Raw genomic sequence first — 23,140 nt, forward strand, 5'->3', positions numbered from 1 at the left:
TTTTCTCTACAATATACTGTATCAATTCTGGTGCTCATTTGAATTGGAGTGTACCAGTCACAAGTGCATACAAAAGTCTTTCTGAGCAAAAATCAAGAGGTTAAAAAAGGTTATCACCATGAGAGCTGCAGTGAGGCTTCTAATCAAGCAGAATGGATTTATCAGTATCAACTTGGTTAATGTTACACCAGCAAGCAATGTGTTTAGTTTATCAGTAATGCAAGTATAGATAAGCACAGGAAAACATTTCTCCTCCTCTTCACTTTGAGGGATATGTGTAGCTGGAACTGATATTTCCTGTTGTAGTGGAATAAAAATAAACAGACAATAATGGCAATTAATGAAACATCTCAGAAAATATTACCTTTATTTGAAAAGATAGGAAAATACAAATTCAATTGAGAACAACCTGATATAATGTTTTCTAAACAGCTACTCAGACTTTCCTCTGGCAGAAATTCCCAAAGAACAAGTCGGAATTTAATGGAAGTGCTTTGTGTTATAGGAATGTTAAATTAATATTAATATTCCATTCAAATTCAGTACTGGGTTTGGTAAGGCGTTGTCATGAAGTACCATAAAATCAAATGTGGCATTTTATGATTGGGAACAGCTGATTTGTGGTAGGTGGGGGAACACTGAGTGTGTCGTAAGTGTGTGATAAGTCTCAGGACTGACTCAGGATTGATCTGTATTAGGGGGAATGTGAATGCCTAGACTCTGTAGCAGGTATAGAGGCAGGCCCAGCAAGGCCAGCCTGAGAAGCCAGGGACTCAAGTAGATTTGTGACTAGATTGATGTCCACATCAAGTGGTTGGATCTCTTCCTCTACAGGCTCAGAACCTGAAGTAACTGATGAACTTGTAGAAGCATCTGATTTATTACTGACCTATAAGGAAACAGCAGGATAAAAAAATCAAATGAAGGTTTTCAGCACATTAGGTTAGATAGATCAGAATATTACACATACTGTATACCTATGCATACTCACTTTATTAGGCTGTGTGAAGCTTTTCCAATATTTGTGCTTTGCAGCTCCTGGTCCATTTCATCCATGTATTTCCTCAGATCGCCCAATGCCTCTGCACCTGACTGCTTTTGGGAGCCGGCATTCAGCAATTCCTCATCATCCTCATTTTCCTCCTCCTCTTCATCATCCTCTTCATCAAAGTCATCAGAGTCTAACTCATCATCCTTACTTCCTATAAAACAGAAATACTAATTATCAGTGCTTTAACTTTTTGGAGGCTTTTACTTTGTATTGAATAGTATAGAGGAAAATAACGTGATGATTAAATAACGTGAATCGTCATCGCACTACATGTCATGGCCAGTGATGGGTAGTAATGGACTACATGTAATTTATGGATTATGCATTCAGATTACAAAAATCAAGTACTTGTAATAAAATCACATTACCGGTTTAAATGTGTATAATCTGATTAGTTACTTTTCATGGATTACATAATTACATATTGATTACATTACCTATCAGCCTTAAAAAACATTGTGATGGTGGGGGTGGGGTCGGGAATTGTTGTTTGATAGCAAACAACAATTTACTATCAAACAACAACAATAGAAAATTGTTTCTTGATTAAATGTTTACATATTTTTGTAAAGGAGTGTAAATTGGCACTTACTGTATTACACTTAAAATTAGTAATACAATAAGTAATCAGATTATATTCACTAAAATGGCTAATCTACAAGATTACATTACAATTTTAATTGTGTAATTTGTGATCAGTACCAGATTACATTTCGGTAGTATCCACCCACTGCATGCCATTGCAAATGCGCTACAATGCAAGTTCTACTGCCTGTTTAAAGTCTTAAAAACATGTTTGCTAAATTAACACAATTTTACAAACTTAACAGATAGTCAACAAATTTAACAGATCTATTAATACACTTAAACCTATTTATAAATTTAGCAGACAGTTTACAAACTTAACAGACCTATTAATACACTCAACCAACCTATTTATAAACATAGCAGATAGTTTACAAACTTAACAGACCTATTAATACACTCAACAAACCTATTTATAAATTTAGCAGATAGTTTACAAAACTTAATAGACCAATTAATACACTTAGCAGACAGTTTACAAACTTAACAGACCTATTAATATATTTAACAAACCTATTTATAAACTTAACAGACAGTTTACAAATTTAACAGATCAATTAATACACTTAAACCTATTTATAAACTTAACAGACAGTTTACAAACTTAACAGATCAATTAATACACTTAAACCTATTTCTAAACTTAACAGTTTACAAACTTAACAGACCTATTAATACACTTAACAAACCTATTTCTAAACTTAACAGACAGTTTACAAACTTAACAGATCAATTAATACACTTAAACCTATTTATAAACTTAACAGTTTACAAACTTAACAGACCTATTAATACACTTAAACCTATTTATAAACTTACCAGATAGTTTACAAACTTAAAGGTGCACTCAGTATTGTTTTCCTCATTAATAAAGTTGTACTTTGAATTGTAATGTTGAAACACACACACACACACACACACACACACACACACACACATATATATATATATAAGCACTCACATGAGATAAAGACTCAAATCATATCAGTAACCTTATAAAAGCTGTTTTATTTTAGTGGGTTCCCTCATGGGGGCTGCCATGTTACAATAACATGACCAGTAGAATACTGCTCACTTAATGTCAGTAACCACACTGTTATCGGACACTTTCACTCACACTTTCACTTGAATTAAATTAATAATGAATGACTGTGAATAGTGGATTTCTACAATGGCATCTGTAACTGAAAACTATTGATTTTGAATGATGCTGCATCCAAGCCGCTAGGTGTCACTGTAAGTTCAAGATGACACATATTGTACAAAAACATTACTGAGTGCACCTTTAACAGACCTATTAATACACTTAAACATATTAACAAACTTAACACACCTGCTTACAAGCTGAACAGACATTTGACACATAAGACAGTCTAATATCATTGAAATTCAAACTCAATAGCACTGGTTAATGCATCAGGATCAAAACTGAAGGGCTCAGCCAAGCAAGACCTTAAACACAATTTGGGAAATGGTAGGGCATATATATAGTGGTGAAACTGAAAATAATAATAAGTAATGTATTGACAAGTATTTACATTACCTTGGAATTTCAGCTCCTTCATGAGAGGACACGGCATTGATAAAGTTCTTCATGCCTTGTGTGACAGCTACCAGAATGTAGCCAGCTTCTTCCTCCGGCTCCTCTTCCTCAGGTCTTATTGTCTTGCTGGTGCCATCACTCACCTCGCAGCCCCCTCTCTCCTCAAGCAGCCTCTCCAGCTCCTTAGGTGAGATGTCTAATCATACATCACCTACAGGGAGCGAGAAAGAGGGGAACCCTATGATTCCTACTGACAAATTTGGCTCATAATGTCATCTGATCTGAATATGGATATGAGATTTGTGTTGAATCACTGGATAGGTTCACTTTGTTACTAGACCCAACTTTTGAAGTCAGTATATGTAGAATAAAACAATGTTGTATTCTTTTAGACAAGAAATAAAATGGTACATACTGTCCTCTGGTGGTAGATGTGCCTCTTGTTTTCTTAGGTCTTCCAAACTGTAGGAGGTGCCCTGCAAGACATGCAACACTTCATCACCAGGATCATGAATATCAGGGCTTGAGAAAGAGAGTAAAATTAGATTATAGACATGATTATAGATAATGGTACATTTCTGCACTGTTTAAGTCAGATGAACTGGACTTTGAACTAGAAATAAAAAGTCCCTCACTGGTGTTTGCTGGTTACTGACTGTTTGAAGAAGTTCTCTGCTGATATCATTAGGTCTTTGTATAAGACAGACCCTTCTAGTTCCCCCTAGGTACACAAAAAAAACGTGATAACATAAGCAGGAACCCAATAATAAAGAGAAAAAAATGAAAGAGAAGTTTAAGTTTATTAAACCTTTATGGCAAAGAACTATTTTTGAACCAAAACTCGCACTTCACCTTAAAATATCCATTCTTTTTAAGGCTATCTACAAAGCCTCTCCATAATGGGTTACTGCTGACTGGAGGCTCCTTCTCTAAAGAAGACTGCCCACTGTTGGAGCACAGGATTTCAAACCCATGGGCCTTAGGCATAAACAGAAAGCATAATATATTAATTAGAAACACACCACTTTTAGTAATATTTGATATTCGAATAAAGATATATGACAAAATATATATATTTTTTTAATGCATGTTCAATTTACTTAAGCAACACAATTCTAGAACATTTTGTCACAACTTGATTTCATTGTGTTCTATCTATTTAAATTTGTTAAATGGAAGTTTACTTAATACATTTGAGTTTGGACTACATAAATACTTTTTGTGGCAGTGATGAAACTGGGCATGGTGATTTCCATTTCCCAGCATGCTTTGCATGGGCTCGATAGGAAGAAAAAGTGTTGAAATTAAAGGTGCTGTAAGCGATATTAGCGTTCTGAAGCTTTCACATGACTGTGCTGTTGAATTAGCCACGTCCCCAATTCCAAAACCCCACCCTCCAAAGATAATTTTGAGACCAAAACCAAGCAGCATTATTTGTTCCTGTGGCTGTCAAATTCAACAGTGGCACAATAGCGCCCTCAACTGATAAACATTATGAATCATAGCTTCGATGATCCACTCCAAATGAAAACGAGCAAAATGATTGACAGGTGAAAAGCGTCAATGTCTGTGGTCCGTGGACACATTTTTGTTTTCCGTTTACAAAGTCTACAGCTGTCGCAGAGACCGGAGAGATATCTCAGGTCACTTATTTTATTAATATCTTTAAGGGAGTAGAATTTTTTTTTGCATACTTTTCCATAAAAATATAAAAAAATCACCTTTAAGTGTTATTTTATGCATTTTGTATTTTTTTTTTGCAAAATGAAAATAAGGGGATATTTGTTAATGTTTAATGTTCTGTTATATTGGTATTCAAAAAGAGTGTCTGTTATGCTGGAGTTTTGGGGGTTACCACTGTGGTAAAGAATGGCACTTATGCTTAGGTTGAGGATGGACTTTTACTTTCAGGTGATACTTGGTTCAACTGCTGCTTAGCTTAGTTGAAAGTTTCACTGTCCTTACACTTGCTCATCTGGCATATACTAAAGATTAAAAAAATTATTAAGTTTGTCCAACTTAAGAAAATGTATTAAATAAACCTTAGTAAATCAAGTTTGACGAACCAAATGAAGACAAGTTAAAACTACTATGGTATATTAATTTGACCTAAATTAACTTAATTATGTTGGTTAATGAAACTGACTTCAGTAAGGGTAATGAATTCATTTTTTCAGTGTACTTGTCTTCCGTGCTTGATCAAATCGCTCAGTGATTCAACACAGATGTCAATTTCTATGTTTAAGATGCCTGAAAATCTGCTTTTACTGCATGTATCTGCGTTTTAATAGCCACCATTATCAGTAGGCAAGAGTCAAATCAGGTACCTCAATGCACTTACCAGTTTCATGCCCAGCTCATGAGCTCTGTAGTGGGGATGAGAGCGAGGGGGAAGGGTAAAACCACTCCTCCGATCTGGAACAAAACTATGTTGCTGTAGCTTTGCGTACAAGCAGCGGGTAAACTTGACCTTAAGCAGAGGGGCAAAAGGGCCAGCAGGACTTACAGTTGCTGAAGGAGTATTTTTAAAAAAGCATCATTTTATATGCATGTACAATATGTGACAGAATTCATAAAATTGTACAGTAGGGTAAAATGCTGTGCTTTAGTGTCATTATCTCCTCATCCTACTAAATGACTAAATGAACAAACAGTTTCCTCCACAAAGGTCATTTTAGAATGAAATGTCGACTTCTTACTGATGCCATAACTCTGGTGTCAGGAGGAAAGGTGTGGAAAGTTCGGCAGTCCTGGAGGTCAATGGGGTCACGCAGGTAAAATGCAGACACAGCAGGGGCTATGAGGTCAGGCCTCCTAGACAACACAACAGCAATGCCTGCAGGAAGGTAAGAGTAGGCGTGGTGGAAATTCTGCTGGATATTATCTGGGTATCTAGGCAACCCATAAAAACAAAAGATCAATTGAGACTTTAAAATAAGGAATTAGATTATTTGCTTTTCAGATAAAAACTGAATAAAATATTGAACGTCAAAGATTATGACTGTGAGAACCTCAACACTAACAATATTTCCCACCCTTTTAATACCAATCCATTGATCTCTAATAACGTCACTCTTACCCATCCAGCCTCCTGGCCAGAGTTGAGCGCATGGGCTGTTTGGCTGGACAGCTCTGTGTGTGTGTGTATGCAGCACTTCCAGAGCCTAACCCACAGTGGGCATGGAGTCTCTGGGCCACCCAACCTCTCCAGCATGTATACGGTTGGGTAATATGTGCAGTTCTTCTTGATCCAGAAACACCTGACCGAAAGATAGACAAAAAAAGTATAGTTATTTTTCCCTCTGGCTGAACAGCATGAATATTATGTCAATATTAGTTATCTATGTGTAATACAAGTCATGTATTATTATGAGATATTGGCTGGCAATGTTTAAAACTAAAGGATATTGACTGAATTGTTAGATTAAAGAATAAGTGTCTTTGAAGTTCATCACAAATTAATTGCAGAAATGCATGTAGATGAAGTGTCCTTTTTTATTTGGCTGAAGAAGGCTTTACTTGGCATTAATTTATTGTCTATATATTCAATTTTAAGAGAGAGTAGTCCACCCTTAAAAATAACTGAATTATATTATTGAGAGTATTCAGTAGTAGAATTGTAATATATTTTTAAACTATAATTATAAAAGAGTCTAATTACTGAGTCTATCCCTAAAGAACTGAATTTTGAATGATTCATGTACCACGGTTTTTATATAGTACTCCAACGTACTTCAGAGAATACCATGGGTTTACTATGATAGCATGTCCAAAACCCATAGTAATACTTTAATGTTTATTTTAGAGTTACCATTTCAATTTCAAATACTAACCCTGTTTTCACCGCTGTCAGTGTCCAGCCACTTTGGCAGGTGTTCAGCTGCTTCAATAAGGAGAAACTGTCCATCATTATCACGGACGACAGCAGCTATTCCGTTAAAGATGCGTGTGATGTGTTTGAGCAGATAAACAATGAACCATTCATCCTCCACATTATCACCAAACTCAGAAACACCCCCCAAGTGTGCTGGCACATCCCCTAAAAAAAAGGAGCAAAAACGAGAATTTTGGCTTCTTAGAAAATGTATGATTTCTTGACAGTGTACATGTGAACTCCCATAATATTCAGGAAAAGCATCCAAATGTAGGACTGTCCAGTTAGGTCATATATGTAGTGAAGCTTATTTAGGATCAGACAGTATGATGCCTAAGATGCTGTCTAGGTAGGTAGCTCATCAGGTTATGAGACACAGCTAATATTCATCATAATAACATTAGCCACCCACACCAAAACTTTCTGTAGAGCCTTCATGCTCGTACCTTTCTCAGGATGATATCTTAGATTGAAGGGCTGGTGTTGCTAGATGTACTACACCAGAAGAGTGGCAACCTCTGCCAGGATGTTCTCTAGGAGCTGCTGTAGAGATCTCTCATTCACTTCTGTGTCTGACTGAACCAGAAACAGCCGTGTCCTCAGGAATAGTAGGTCTTCTTAAAGCATCCAGGTTCATGGTGTCTTATAAATATAATCCTGAAAGCTGTTAGGAAGCAAAAGAAATATCAGTGGATTTGGATGGAGATTCCAGAAACTTGCCAGGCTAGCGCTAAAAATCATTCGGACTAACTATTTCTGCATGTAGATGCCAGTTTGATAATTACCTGTGAAATTGTACTTGTAGTTATGTGATAAATTGTTCAATAAACGCATTCACTCATATGGACAGGTTGACATGTTTTCATATCACTTGAGCTCCATGGATTTTCCTTTCACGTCCGGAAGTGATATCTTTCAAAATAAAGGACCTCGCTTCAAGATAAAGGTCCTCTCAAATCGGTCCATGTGAACATTGTAAAACCCTCACAAATAAATGAATACATTTTAAATTATTTGGGAAAATAGAATTACAAAATATATGAAATAGAACAATATTACAAGCTGAGCATTAAAGGACGGCTCAGACGAATGTGTTCATACCCTCCAAAAGCTAAGACTAGCACAATGACTAGAGATGTACAGCCATAACAACAATTTGTTGGCAAACCCCGAAAGTTAATTCACCACGGGTTCCCTTGGGAATTTCCTATTCGTTTTTATAATGGTGTTTTTCAATTTCTTAGTAAAATAAGGTCTGTGGAAAACATTACTTACACACAGTCAAACCTAAAATTTTAAAGTTGCCTTCTGTTGCTAACAGGTTACTGGATATAAGGACTACAAATACCATAAGAATGTGAATGAATATCCCTGATGAAATGGAAAACCATAGTAGTTTTTATTTAACATTTTGTTAGCAACATAGGCCTACTTTTAATATATATATGGCAGCTTCAGAATTCACATTTGGGGTATTACTGTGTGTAATTTATGTTGTCAAACAAACGTCCAAGTACCATAGTGTAATATTTACCACAACTTTATTTTATTCATAAACCCAAACCAGTCTTAACAAAACCCCATAGATAATCAAGAAGTAACCCAGGACTTGAAAATACTTATCTCTTCTGTGTTTTTGGACTACAACCTGAAGAGCTCAATAAAACAGAACTTGAGTATCTCAAGACACGTTTTTAACAGCTGACGTTCTGATGGCAGCAACTAAAAAATGCAGCACTCCTCAATGTGTGAGATGCTGAAAAAACAATTAAATAGTCAAAGACTTCCTTCTAAGGGGGCCTGGGTAGCTTAGCGAGTATTGACGCTGACTACCACCCCTGGAGTCGCGAGTTCGAATCCAGGGTGTGCTGAGTGACTCCAGGGAGGGTAAAGTCACATGGGGTAACCTCCTCGTGGTCACGATTAGTGGTTCTCGCTCTCAATGGGGCACGTGGTAGGTTGTGCATGGATCACAAAGAGTAGCATGAGCCTCCACATGCTGGGAGTCTCCACGGTGTCATGCACAACAAGCCACGTGATAAGATGCGTGGACTGACTGTCTCAGAAGCAGAGGCAACTGAGACTTGTCCTCCGCCACCCGGATTGAGGTGAGTAACCGCGCCACCATGAGTACCTACTAATTAGTGGGAATTTGGCATTCCAAATTGGGAGAAAGGGGGATTAAAAAAAAAGACTTCTGTCTAGCTTATGTTTACCAAGAAAACGTGTTAAAACAGTGCAAAATGGGTTATTTTAAAATAATAAATTACTTAAAAAAGAGCTTAATGTACTTATAAGATATACTTTTATTTAGTATAAAATAAGATATACAAAAAAATAATAAAAAATAAATTGTTGCTTAGTATATTGAATCTGTCCCTGAGATTACTTTACACTATGACGGTCATGAAGTATACTTAGGGACGGATTCATACGCAACAATTGTATTTTTATTATTTAAAGTATAGTATTTATAGTTTAATCAATAGTGATTTAATAATAAATACAAGTTGTTGAGTTTAATATGCAGAGCTATCTATCTCTGTCTATCCATCTATTTATTTAGTTATTTGATTTTATTTAATTTTCATTTAACAGAATAAGCCTATATAATATGAAGTTGAAGTTGAACGATTCAGTCTTTTGTTTTGGCCTAAAATGGCTGATCTGTTCCCAAGTGTGTTGATTTAACCATTAGAGAACCTGCTTTGACCATTTAAATGCATCATTATTGAACATATCTCAGGATTTAAACCATGTCCATTAGCCAGGTCCCCTTGACTATTCTTTATTATTATTTTTTTTAAACAGCCCCAGGTGTGCATTAGAGCCTGCATTTTAGAGTGAAGTCTGCACCTGCTCTAGGGTCACAAGTCTCCTGATGACGGAATGGCATTACAAATAATTTTTGAGGACTGTATAAAAGACACCATGCACATCTCACTCCATCTTTTCCAAAGACCACAGGTAAGACATTCAAGACACTCATAATTTTATTGTAGGCTTTATTTTGACAGCTTGTGACATAAATCTACCAATTCACCTTCAAAATGTGTTAGGTGGTGTTGAATTTCATTTTATTTTTTGGTGGCTTTGTCTCATATAAGTACAAACTATAATCAGTTAGTGTAAGCTGCATTTAATGGACTTCTATAATGAACAACATAAGCCCTGAACTAGCTTGTACTGTATAGAATTTGATCTGATAATATTCTCTTTTTTTCTTATGAACTAGATCAGCTGAAAACATTAGGTTAAATAAAAGTCATTCTTTAAACTAAAGTCCTCATGAGAGTACAATGATATATCAAATGTCTCTCAGATCTAGAATGGAGTGGAAAGGAAGGATCCTGGTTCAGTTCTTAATGCTAGTGTGTGTGTTGGAGGTTAGTCTTTGTCAGCACTGGTCATACGGTTGGCTTCCTGGAGGAAAGAGAAGTGTTGGTGAAGTGGAGGCAACAATCAGGGTGAGATTATACTCATGTCTTCCACTGTCTGCTATTTACTTTTAAAAACCTTTGTCCACTGAACAGCATGTCTACTTTGATATATATAGGGCTATATTTTTTTATTAGCAGTAGTAGCCTAAAAAAAAGTTACTGAGCAAACAATACTCAGATAAAACAACACAGAAAAAACAGAATGATAGCTAAAACAGTAAAACATATTTTTAAAATTTTTTTTTTTTAATTAGACTGAGATTGAGATGTGGAGTACCAAATAAAAAGCTGTCTTTGTTATTGTCTCAGATGATGGATGCTGGTAACACAGTTCTGACTATTCCTGCAAACTCTCCTATGGATCAGCTTTCACCAATACACATAGTGAGAACACGGCTGTTTCACTTTCTTATTGGAAAAACCTCAGCAACTGAATTTCACAGTGTCCTCAAAATTGTTTTTATTGATCAGTGACATCTCTCTATAATTATTCAATCTGTCTGCATTCAGGTGAATGAGGTGGAGACTGAAGGTTTGCCTCTGAGAGGACAGAGATTTCCCAACAGACGAGGAAGAGTATGAATGATGAAGATGAATCCTTGGAACCAATGAGAATACAATTCTGTCCATGGGAATACAAAGTCTTATTGAGTCCTAATAAAATATCCTCATCTGATTTTAATAAATATATTGTGTTGGAAGTACATTCTGTAAATACAGTGTAGGTCCAGTATGTTCAAAATCAACCCACACTCATTTATTATTATTAGATATGTAGATATATAAACCAAGAGTTGCATGCTCATAAACTAACTGAAAGCCATTTTCCTGAATACAAATGAAACGTACACTAATATCTGTAACTTCTCTTCCACATGGTGGCACTCTTGTATCTGGAAATATCTCAATATGTCTCCATTGATTTCATTGAAACTGGAAGCACTTCCAGCAAAAACATGTTTATTTTTGTGTATTCTGGAGATTAGGCTGTAATGTACGTTAATGTTTAAGACTATAGCTGTTTAAACGTGTCTACTGTGGCCAATAAATATATCATGATCAGTGTTTACAAATTAATGCATTTGTGAGGATTAGATTTCAGTGTTTTAAAGAACAAATAAGACCTGATTGATATTAAAACAGCAATTTCTTCACATTCAATTGAATTAATAGACTATACTCTGAATAAAAGGGAATTCAAACCAGAGAAATACCTATGTAGGTGTGCCATTTGACTGATTCTGAGTTTAGCGTTGAGTTAACTTTCAATAGACTGATTAAACACTCTACTGTTCAGTGCAAGTGTGGCTCCAAGGAATTGTCAATACACTTTGTCAGGGCTGAGCAAGATTTCAAATAGCTGAGCTGGCTGACCCAACACTTACACATGTACCTTCAACAGGTAGTTCTATTGGATTTTGATTGAGAAGAGTTTGCTCAACACATCTGATACTGATGACTTCGCTCATTAGTGAAGTAAACTGGACTCAATATAAAGTATCGATTGTGAAGAGATATATTAATCATATTTAAGTCTGAACCATATCTTTTAAGTAACCCATACATGTGCATGAATGATTTGTTCTGACATCCTTTGAAAATTAAGACACAACGTGGGGCTAATGCAGAGGAGGGATCACATTCTAAATCACCATCGTTTTGTCAATCAAACACTCTAAAAAATGCCCAAATTGGGTTATATAAAAAATAATTAAATAAAAAAATATATTTAAAAAAAACTTAAATATTGATGTTTCTGTTGCCAACTACTTTCAATGGTAGCTAAAGCCTGCTCGAAAAGTCGCTAAATGACGTCATGCGCTAATTACCATATTCATGACGTCATTGCGTCCTATTTGCATTCTGCCTTGTGTCAGCCAGTGTCAGCCATTTACAACTGTTTACTTCTCTCCTACTCTCTGTACTCACATACTGTATTTTCATACAGCCGAATTCCCAATAAAGCTGTTCTCATTTACATATTCTGTTTCTGTTGTCAGAAAAAGGAACGAGTATGAAATAGTGACTGAAACGCATCCCATTAAGACTACATGTTAACAAGCAGTCAATTCCAAGCTGCTGCTCTGCACTGCTAAAATCCTCATTTTATAACTGCAACGTCGTCTGACAAAATCACTATACACATGAGTTAAAGAGGCCCTATTATACTTTTTGGGATTTTACCTTTAGTGTGTAACATAGCTCTTTGTGCATGTGAAAGGTCTGCAAAGTTAAAAAGCACAAAGTCTACGCAAAAGGGTGTTATTCTCTCCCACAGACAACACTGCTCAAGAACTACACAAAACGGCTGGATTGTAGTCCAGCCATTTCTGCTGTAAAGTATCTACATCACTATGTAAGACTTTTGTATGATGCCCGACTAAGGGCTACTTTGGCCCGCCCTCAAACAAACGTAGTTATAGCCAAGGCCAGGCTGAGTTGGGTTAGTGTTGTCGCCATGTCGAGAGGATGCTGGTTTCTTCACTGCAAATCAAAACCTCTTTGTTTGGACTTCCAAAGGCAGACGAATTGAAGTATCAGTGGTTAAAATTTATTTTTACCACCATTCTTCAGCAGTACAACCACAACCAATGCCGGATTTTCAAGTCGGTTACCCCTGAAAGATGGTGCAGTTCCCACTTTGTTGGGACAATCTGACAATTATAGTGACCACAAGGAGGTTACCCCATGTAACTCTACCCTCCCTAGCAACCGGGCCAATTTGGTTGCTTAGGAGACCTGGCTGGAGTCACTCAGCACACCCTGGATTTGAACTCGCGACTCCAGTGGTGGTAGTCGGCGTCAATACTCACTGAGCTACCCAGGCCCCCCTAGCTATGAGCTATTTGATGTAATTACAGTTACTTAATTACTGTAAGAAATTTAGTTGTTAGTTACATAGATGTATGTGCCTATGTGGAGAATCTGTAATATTTTACAACAGGAGAAATACTTTTACGTAATGGGGGGATGTGGTGTCCTGTTTTTATGTGCTATTCCTACTGAGACCGCTAGAGGGGAGTATGACTTAACTGCATAGAGTAAGAAAGAGAGTAGAGTAGAATAAAAAGAATGAGACCTCATGTACCTGTGTTGTATGTTAAGTCGTTTTATTAAAAGTATCACATTCATTTTACCTGGCCTAACAGCGTCTTTCTAGCAAGATGCAACTTTTGAGCAGCTTCAGGAGTTGATCTTGCTAGAAGCCTTTAAAAGTTGCATTGCGGAGAATGCCGTCATCCACCTAAATGAGCAAAAAGGAGCTTTGCTTACCGATGCAGCGGTTTTGGTTGATGAATTTGTGCTAACGCACCGAAATGTTTTTCCCTCCATAGATCAGAACAGTGTTTTGTCAGCAGTTGCTGACGATTCGGTTAGAGAGGCAGCTCGTGTTTTCTCGCGATTCCCCAAAAGTGAGACTCAGTGAATTTCGGATCGTAAATCCGCCTCTAGACAAACGGGTGACCGACGAGTTTGATTTGTACTGCTTCGATCCTGGTTACCTGATTTCAGACTGTAAGCTGAAAAATTTGGCTTCAGAGTTTAAAAGTGTTGCTCTCGTTCAGTCAGTGCCTAATTTGAATGTTGCTGAGATTCTGACTTTCCAGCCTTTTCTCATGACTTGTTCAGTGTCTCTCTCTACTGAATCCGAATCTAGACCCGTCCTGATTTTGAGAGACCAGCTGGATCAGCTCAGTCGTTCATTTTGGAGAATGTTTTACCTTTCTCTGCTGATTCTTACACTGGTGTTGACACATTGATACGTGGTATTGAAATGGGCTCTGTCAATGTTCCCCTTCACACTGTTCATCTGAAGCCTGACCTTGTCATAGGATCTGTTAAGCTGGGTGTACTCTCACAGTTACCTGTTAACAATATCAGCCTTATACTCGGGCATGACCATGTAGGTGGTAAAGATTTTCCCCAGCCAGTCGTTGTACCTAACCTTAGTGCTAGTGAGCAGTCTGACCATCCTAGACAGTTTCCCTCTGCATTCCCGGCCTGCGTTGTGATGCATGCTCAGTCGCAGAAGTTCAGAGATGATGTTGATTTCTTTGACTCAGTCCCAATTTCCCTGTCACATCCTGTAGAATGTAAACTGTCTGTTGACCCCAAAATCCCTAAACCTGTACCCATTGTTTCTGTTGCTGTTACACTGACCATTTATAGTCATGAAGTGGATTGGCTGGTCAAAAATGCTCAGATCTCCTGTATGTGTTTGCAGAAGACAGCTAATCACTTCTCTGCCGGCATTGGTTGGTGGGGAGAAGGAAATAGGATTTAATGCTGGCAGAACCTCAGTGCAACGATTATTTCCCCTTTCCTATTTCAGACCTGTTGCGGCTGCTTGTTGCGGCTGCTTGTTGCAGCTGCTTGTTGCGGGTAAGTGTTGTTAATGTTGGACTGAGGTTGACCTAGCCCTTCATTGTTCTTGTTAATTACTTTTTTATATATATTGAAACTGTTGTAAATAGTGAATTTAATATACAGAAATAGTAGTGAGGTGGGTGCTATTTTTGTTTAATCTGTTTTTCTCTTGTTTTTGATAGGTTTTCCCTGACTCCCTCTCTGTTGTTTATCTTTTGTTTTAGGTAAGTTTGACTCCCCTTTACGAAGCTGAACAATTTGTTTGTTGTTTTGGCCTTGTCCCCTCAAGTCTTTTGATACTTCCATTTTCTGTTTATGATTAAATACTTCTGAGTTAACTTTTTAAAATGGACTTTTTGAGAGCTGGGATGGGAGAAGGTAAAAACCCAACCTTATTTTCTTTTCTTTTTTGTTACTCCTCCCCAACCCTGGACTGGGGAAGGTTATAACAATTGAAACCATTAACAACAGCTAGAGGCTGTAACAAAAAGCATACAAACCTATAGATTAACACATCTCCCATTTATACGCATAGCCAAGGTGCGATTTATTGGGGCTCTCTTAGGGGTCTCAGACCTCCTAAATGCATCAGGAATCCTCCTGGAGGGCTAAGTTGGAAGTTTTTGGGGGGTCTCCTTTGAAATCATGTGATTAGTTAAATACGACAATTAACTAACCACAGTTTTTTAACACTTGTAATGCATAGGCTATTTTCAGTATGTTTAGTGAATTTAATAATCATCAAAGCTCAACAAGAGAAGCATCACCCACGAGTGCTACAATGGCATGAAATGCAAACACCAGAAGTGGTAGGTCTGCTTTAGTCAATTGCATCTAAACAAAATTTGTGTGAAAATTTGCAAAGAGTGTAGAGATGTAAGCATGAAAGAGAAAACCAATTAGTTTTAATGTTATCATTGGAGTCTTTACATTATTTTTTTTTTTTTTTTTTTTGCACGAAAACTGCATATGTTTTCCTGGCTTTGTTTCTCCTTCACTCACAAATACAAATTGCGCCTAATGGGAATACCTGAACAAATACATATATATATATATATATATATTATTTATTTATTTTTTATTAATATAGGCAGTTATAATGTTGCCTACGTTTCCGAAATCAGTTACTGTAGGTAAGGGTCAACTCACCACTTCCCCTCTTCCCATCCACCCGAGGAAAAATATGGAGACCTCACTCGGAAGTCAATGTGTTATTTGCACCCTGCACATAGCTGTATAACACTAACAGCCCACACAGGTATGATGCCTATGCAGACACAGGTATGACAGCTACTCCCTTACTTATTTGAATGGCTCAAATTACAGGGAGGGTTACACTCACTGAGTACGATCCAACAGTTTTACTCTGGCAGGCACAAATTGTAAGGTGAAATGAAGCCACATGTGAAGGCTTAGTGAAGCTGCTTGAGAGATCAGCACAGCCTGAGGCAGTGGGAGCAACGCATGTCACATATGATCAAACACAATATAAGGCAGTATTGCACGACTGACTGTGGAGATCTCCCCAGGGACACCCGTCTTTCATCCAGCCATTAGGGAGATTATGACTGTGTGTGTGTATGTGTCTGAGATCCAGAATAACTATCATATATACATATACTATCAGAATATACATCATGATGGCGCCGCGGGTGGCCGCCCCGGTGTGGAGCGCTTCTATTGTTTTGTTATTTTTGTTTGTTTGTCCTGTGTTTAGTAGTCTTTTTTCAGTCAGTTTTACCAGAGACGAACTGCTGAACATTCGACAGCATACACCAGTCAATCTTTTCCAGGATTTTGAATATTCAGACGTTTTGTTTGACATTTTAGTCGGAGGCACGGCTGTGTTGTTTAAACGTGCTATGAGACCCAGGCGAGGGAGACGAGCTGGCGCGCTGGTCAAACTCCGTCGGCGGGGCTTTCGAACAACACTCTCCCTAATAAAATGGACGAACTACATCTCCTCATTCAGGTTCCTGGGCACTACCATCTCACAGGATCTGAAGTGGAAGACCCACATTGACTCCATTGTGAAAAAGGCCCAGCAGAGGTTGTACTTCCTTCGCCAGCTGAGGAAATTCAACCTGCCACAGGAGCTGCTGATACAGTTTTACTCCGCAGTCATTGAGTCTGTCCTCTGCACTTCAGTAACTGTCTGGTTTGGTTCAGCTACGAAATCAGACATCAGAAGACTATAAAGGACAGTTCGGACTGCTGAGAGGATTATTGGTTGCCCCCTGCCCCCCTTCAAGAACTATATACTTCCAGAGTGAGGAAAAAGACTGGAAAAATCACTCTGGACCCCACTCACCCTGCCCACTATCTTTTTGAACTGTTGCCTTCTGGCCGATGCTTCAGACCTCTGAGCACCAGAACCGTCAGGCACAGGAACAGTTTTTTCCCTCAGGCTATCCATCTCATGAACCAATAAATTGCCCCATTGAGCAATAACTATGTGCAATACACAGCTTAGTCTTTCTTATATTTATCCAACACATCCAACTTCTTCTGCCATTTCATTCCTCTGGAAAAAAACAAAAACATTTGCACTGTACATAACAGATTTGTATTTACACTGTACATAACATATTGTATTAGATTTACACTACCCGTATGTATGTATGTATTTTTGTAGTTATTTTTTATTTTTTATTATTATCTATGTCTTGCTGCTGTTTTTGTATTGTACGCTGGAATCTCCTGTCACCAAGACAAATTCCTTGTATGTGTAAGCATACTTGGCAATAAAGCTCATTATGATTCTGATAACTGGGAATTTTAAGTAGGCCTACAAGTGTTCAAGTGGCAGCTGAATGGTGTAAATTGGACTAAAGATGATCTGTCAGACTATTTGACACTTGGCCTGCTCGGCAATCACCAATATATAAACATTTGTGAAGCTATTTATTGGATAAAAATACCTGGAATAAATGCGTTGTTTTTTATTAAACCTCTACACATTCAAAATGACAGACGAGTGATTCCCAACAGTGATTTATTTTTAGCTGGTCCATGGTTACATGTCTCTTCAAGTCTATTAAACTCTTATTATTTTGAGACTTGTTCATGTGTTAAGGCAGCTCTGATCGTTCCCTTTAAGTATTTATTTAAATTCCAAAGTTTCATGAACTGTCAAGTTTATGAGTAAAAAAAAAAACGTTTGTCTCACATAAATCTGAATGCATAAATCATCCCTCTTTATGAGAGGCTGCACACTGACTGAACAGCACTGTGATCATACAATTGTGTTATTACCATTTTATCATGATACCATATTAATTTAAATGCTAAAATAAATTCTGTGCTGGCTTCAATTAAACATACACAAAAAGAGTGATTTAGATGTTTCAATGACTGTTTGTTAATGGAAGAGAATAATATAAACAGGACAAAACAAAAACAAAAATTGTTAATGTAATTTCTACCTCTTGTGGTACAGAGTAAAAGAACCAACTATCGTTTTATAGCATATTTTTTTGTTGTTTGCATTAATGTAGGGACTTAGCAACTATGTTATACACATTAAGAACATCACAATAAGGTCACAATAAAAGCATAGTAATTTCATTTCTGCTGTAAATTATTGGAATCTACTTTTACAAAACTTTGACAAGTCATGTGCTGGTCAAAATCAATAAGGCGGACCGAAAGTGGTACTGTCCAATCACAGCGATCAGCGCAAATGTGCTCTCCTTTGATTGGTCATTTGTCCTGTCATCTGTTAGCATGATTTGAAGGCAGGAAGTGAACTTCCAACACGTTTAATCATTTCCCAAAGAATTTAGAAATGTTGCAGATCTTGCTACCGTGTCTGGTAATTTTTTAACTTTTACTGCTTTTTAATGCTCTGAAAAAGTAACATTGTTTTGAGTTGTCGTGTTTGTGTATGTATTTGTGCATGTGTGTAATTATATCCGACAGCTGTGTGTGCAGATATGTATGGTCATTGATGTGTTTGTGCACATGTGGATTTGTATAATGTGTGACAGCTGCATATTTACAGATTGTTGTCTTTGTGGAAATTTGACTTTTGTGCATAAGTTTGTTCATCAGATTGCATGCAAGTGTTCCTATGGCAAGCCGAATTTACTTTTATTAATTCACATGATATTAATTGTTTATATCAACAATTAAATTTTTACTAGTTAAAATTCTAATTCTTGATATCAAGAATGTAATTTTCACTAGTGGAAATGCCAATTTTTATATATATATAAATAATTACATTTCCACTAGTAAAAACATGAATTCTTGATATCAAAAATGACATTATCACTCGCAGTAATCACATTCTTGATTTCAAAAATGGAATTTCAACTAGTAAATTTTTTATATCTATAACTGAATTTTTACTAGTAACGTTTCACACCGATATGTCATTCACTCCTATTCAAAATGCAACTATTGATATCAAAAATTAGTTTCTTACTAGTCCAATTTCACATCAACAATTCTTTTCTTACTAGTAAAAAAATATAATTTTTGATATCAAGAATGTAATTTCTACTAGTGGAAATGCCAATTTTTGATATCAACAATTTAATTCCAACTAGTAAAAATGCTAATTTCTGATATCAGGTATTCATTTTTCACTAGTGACAATTTTAATTTCAGATATTTGTGATGTAATTGTTACTAGTAAGAAAGTCTTTTTAGATATAATTAATTACATCAAATTATTGATATCTGAAATCCATTTCCAGATATCAGAAATACCAATTGTAACATGTTGAAATAAATTTACAGATATCAAGAATTACCATTTTCACTAGTGTAATTGATATTTTTACTAACAATGTAATTGTTGATATCAAAAATGATATTTTTACTAGTAAGAAGTACATTCTTGATATCAAGAATTAGAATTTTAACTAGTGAAAATTGAATTGTTGATATCTGTAATTACCTTTGCATAGTTTTGGTGCCCTTTTAACTTTTAATCACATGTAGGATATGAATTGTTGATATCAATAATTCAATTTTCACAAGTTAATATGCTACTTCTTGATATCAGGAATGTAATTTCTACTAGTGGAAATGCCCGTTTTTTATATCAGTAATTACATTTCCACAAGTAAAAATGTGAATCCTTGATATTATCAATGAAGTCATCACTCGCGGAAATACATTCTTGATATCAAAAATGGTAATTCTTGATATCTGTAACTGAATTCTTACATGTAAAAAAGGAATGTAATTTTTACTAGTTAAAATGGTCATTTCAGATATCATAAATTCCTTTTTGGAAATGTGCATAATAATGAGTGCTTCCGAGTTCCTTACGTACCTTATGAATTTTAAAAAAAGAAAGGTATGGAACCTCACAGGGGATACGCAAGGAGAAAAGAGAACCGCTAATTCATCCCCACGATCCGTTTTCTCTGTCATTTATAAACCACACTTTTATTTTTCATATCAACACCACAAGGTGTATATTATTTTTATATTTAATAACTGTGGAGGTGGGGGCGTGGTTGAGCACCAGCTTGTGAATGGAGAGCGAGGTCAGGAGATGAGAACGGTGAGGATCATCACCTGTCATTGCTTATCTCTAACAGCTGTTTTTCATTGCAGTGAGAGTTGGAGATGGATTTAAGAGCGAGCCAGACTCCAGAGAGGGAGAGATGGACACTGAGAGTTAATAATTCTGCTGAAAAGCAAGTTTTTTTTCTGTTGTAGTAATAAAGTACCTTCTGTGTTGGATCTCGCTGTCTCCTGTTTCCTCCTTACGTCATAACGATGAACCTGTTACAATAACATTGTATGATTTTGTAATGTGAATCGAGATATGTCCATCTGCAGAGTCACAGCAGTTTCAGGACCACAGCGCCAGGCCCGCAGTCTCAGGCTGGATGCGGTGTTAGTAGATTAGCACCATCTACTGTTTGGAGCATAATTTCTTTTTTTGCTTTTTTAGATTTAAAATGTGCTGTTTTTACATTGATTTTGATTTGATTACTATCTAAAACATTTAATGGTAGCCTTTTCAGGTTATCAAAGATACACTGACATTGTTCAAATGTTATTAATTAATTAGTATTGTAGGTGCTTGTGTATAACCAGAGACTATTTAGCAGAGACGGGTCACTTCTATTAAAGTGAATGGGAGTATTTGGAATGCCCAACGGTCAACGGATGTTGAAAGGAAATCCCACCTTACAGGTAAAAGAGCCAATCACCTTTTAGATACAGACATCACCTGTCAATCATCTCGAGAACATGCAAGTGCATTAGCTATACAAGCTGGGAAAATTGTGTTTTTAATGTAACTGTGGTCAAGAAGCACAGTTTATGATACCAGCATTGTCAGATTTTACTGCTGTTTTGAAATATGTTCTTTGATCGTAATCTTGACCAACCATATTTGAGATGTCATTTTGTTCCCCCATTAAAGTAGATAGGAGCTGCTGTTTGTTTGAGTAATCCCCTATGGATTTTGGAAAATTATGCAAATTGTATATTCTTGTATAGACATTGTAGTGATTTGAATTAAACTGCACAGGTGAATTTAATATAACTATCAGTTTATTCGTATCTTGTAACTTACATCTCTTTTACATGCTATACCCATCATGTGAACTTGTATTCCCCTCCTCCTTTTTTTTAATTCTCTCCCACCCAGCTTCCCTATACTTATGCACGCCTGCCCCCTAGTGCCCAAAGTGAACATTACAAAGAACATTACAGACATTTATTTTTTTCCTTTGAAAATGTTGGGCCTCATGTACTTTGTTATGAGACAAAGACAGGCCTACATACAGTCATAAAGCCTGACTGAAGCTTACATAGAGCCTGATAACAACCGCGCCAAAATCAAACAAAGGGAGTCAAAACAGACTACAGATCCCATGAAGCCTTGTTCACTTTACACCTATGTGTGAAATTCTGAAGGATCGAACTCTCAACTCCTTTTGGATGAGGTGCAGACAAATTTGCATTCCCTCTACCATGATGTCATTGGGATAAAAAAACCTCAGAGATCTTTCTGGACGTTGCTTCCAGTGACAGTATGTGCCACATCTAGATGCAGCTCTGCTGCTCCCAGGTGTAGCCTCGTTGCCCAAGGAAGTAACGTACGTACCTGAAACTTTGGCCATACTATCTCCATCTTGCTGGACGAGTTGAGATTTCTTAAGTGTTCCACTGAGCACGCTAACGGATCCGAAAGGGACCGCCGAGCAATCCACGTCTTCACCCTTTTGCCTGCAGAAGTGAAGAAGATCTTCCTTCTTCAACCGAGTCGACTTTGCTGTTTTCTCTGCCGACCCACCAAGAATCAGCTGCCATACCACCCGCCGACAGAGCGAGGAAACAGCCTTCCGTCATCACCTGAGCTTCGAGGAACTGACGAACGCACATTCTACCCACGTCCTCACGCGACTCAAGTAAGAGGTTTACGTCTGGGCAGAGATAGATTATTAAAGTGTGTTATTCTTGTGTATCAAGGTTATTGCTTGTACAGTTTACGGACCGTCGAGTCCATTCATCGCTGCTAATAATACCCATTACTGTAACTTACTGTTACCACGAATGAGATTTGTTGTGTTGTTGTCCAACCACGTTGGACTGTTGTGTATTTCCGCCATTGCGGGTGAGACCGGCACACTGAGTTTATCCATTAAAGAACCAATGACCGCGACAGACGGATTACGAGCCGTTCACAGCATCGCTGATTAATAAACTAACAGTTGCCTTCTCTCCCACGATCGCGCAAACCAGCTTCGGTGCCGTCACTCTGTTCTCTCTCTCTCATACTAACCACACACACTCATGCGACCCCTCACAAACATACCCGAATCACAAATATATAAATACAAAAAAATGCAAAAATCACAAATACACTAATCACAGAGAGATGCACATATTTGAGACACAGTACAAAGTAAATAAAATGCATAAATACACAAATAAATAAATAATTTTGCATTATCATAATAAATCACTCCTTGATTCTTAACTTTAAACATTACCCAAACATTATATATGTACAATATATTTCCTTGTTTTTGTATTGCTTGCGAAATAGTTGCCATCATTCCCTGAACATATAAAGCAAGATACATCGGTTCTGAATGGAGTTTGTCTATGTGTGGGAGAGTACAAGGGTGACAGAATGGTGTCACTAGTCCATGCAAGGCTGTAAAAGACAAATAGAGACATGGGTATATCATATGTTTACTCTCCACTAATTTTCATTTGCATCCATTTTACACTCCCCAAAGCAACATGTATGTAGCAGCTGATATGTACATGCATCTTAGACTACAAATAAAGGGATT

General features: G+C 37.0%; 1 protein-coding gene and 1 pseudogene across 1 annotated transcript; one reads left to right on the plus strand and one right to left on the minus strand.

The window, feature by feature from the left end:
* Window positions 1-343: 343 nt before the first annotated feature.
* LOC127410805 (protein ecdysoneless homolog) lies at window positions 344-7,690 on the minus strand (annotated as a pseudogene).
* Window positions 7,691-9,888: 2,198 nt separating this feature from the next.
* On the plus strand, window positions 9,889-11,075 carry LOC127411407 (progonadoliberin-3). Its single transcript, XM_051646944.1, has 4 exons — window positions 9,889-10,020; window positions 10,376-10,520; window positions 10,803-10,877; window positions 11,004-11,075. The coding sequence occupies exons 2-4, from the start codon at window positions 10,383-10,385 to the stop codon at window positions 11,073-11,075; spliced, it is 285 nt and encodes a 94-aa protein (XP_051502904.1). The 5' UTR covers window positions 9,889-10,020; window positions 10,376-10,382.
* Window positions 11,076-23,140: the final 12,065 nt, after the last annotated feature.

The sequence above is a fragment of the Myxocyprinus asiaticus genome, chromosome 20, assembly GCF_019703515.2.
Source record: "Myxocyprinus asiaticus isolate MX2 ecotype Aquarium Trade chromosome 20, UBuf_Myxa_2, whole genome shotgun sequence".
NCBI classification, from domain to species: Eukaryota; Metazoa; Chordata; class Actinopteri; order Cypriniformes; family Catostomidae; genus Myxocyprinus; species Myxocyprinus asiaticus.

Bases quoted from the DNA above. Each gene is read 5' to 3' on its own strand.
- LOC127411407 (XM_051646944.1), top strand. From the start codon at position 10,383: ATGGAGTGGAAAGGAAGGATCCTGGTTCAGTTCTTAATGCTAGTGTGT. The intron at 10,521-10,802 runs GTGAGATTATAC...TTATTGTCTCAG, and splicing joins AAGTGGAGGCAACAATCAGG to ATGATGGATGCTGGTAACAC. The intron at 10,878-11,003 runs GTGAGAACACGG...GTCTGCATTCAG, and splicing joins AGCTTTCACCAATACACATA to GTGAATGAGGTGGAGACTGA.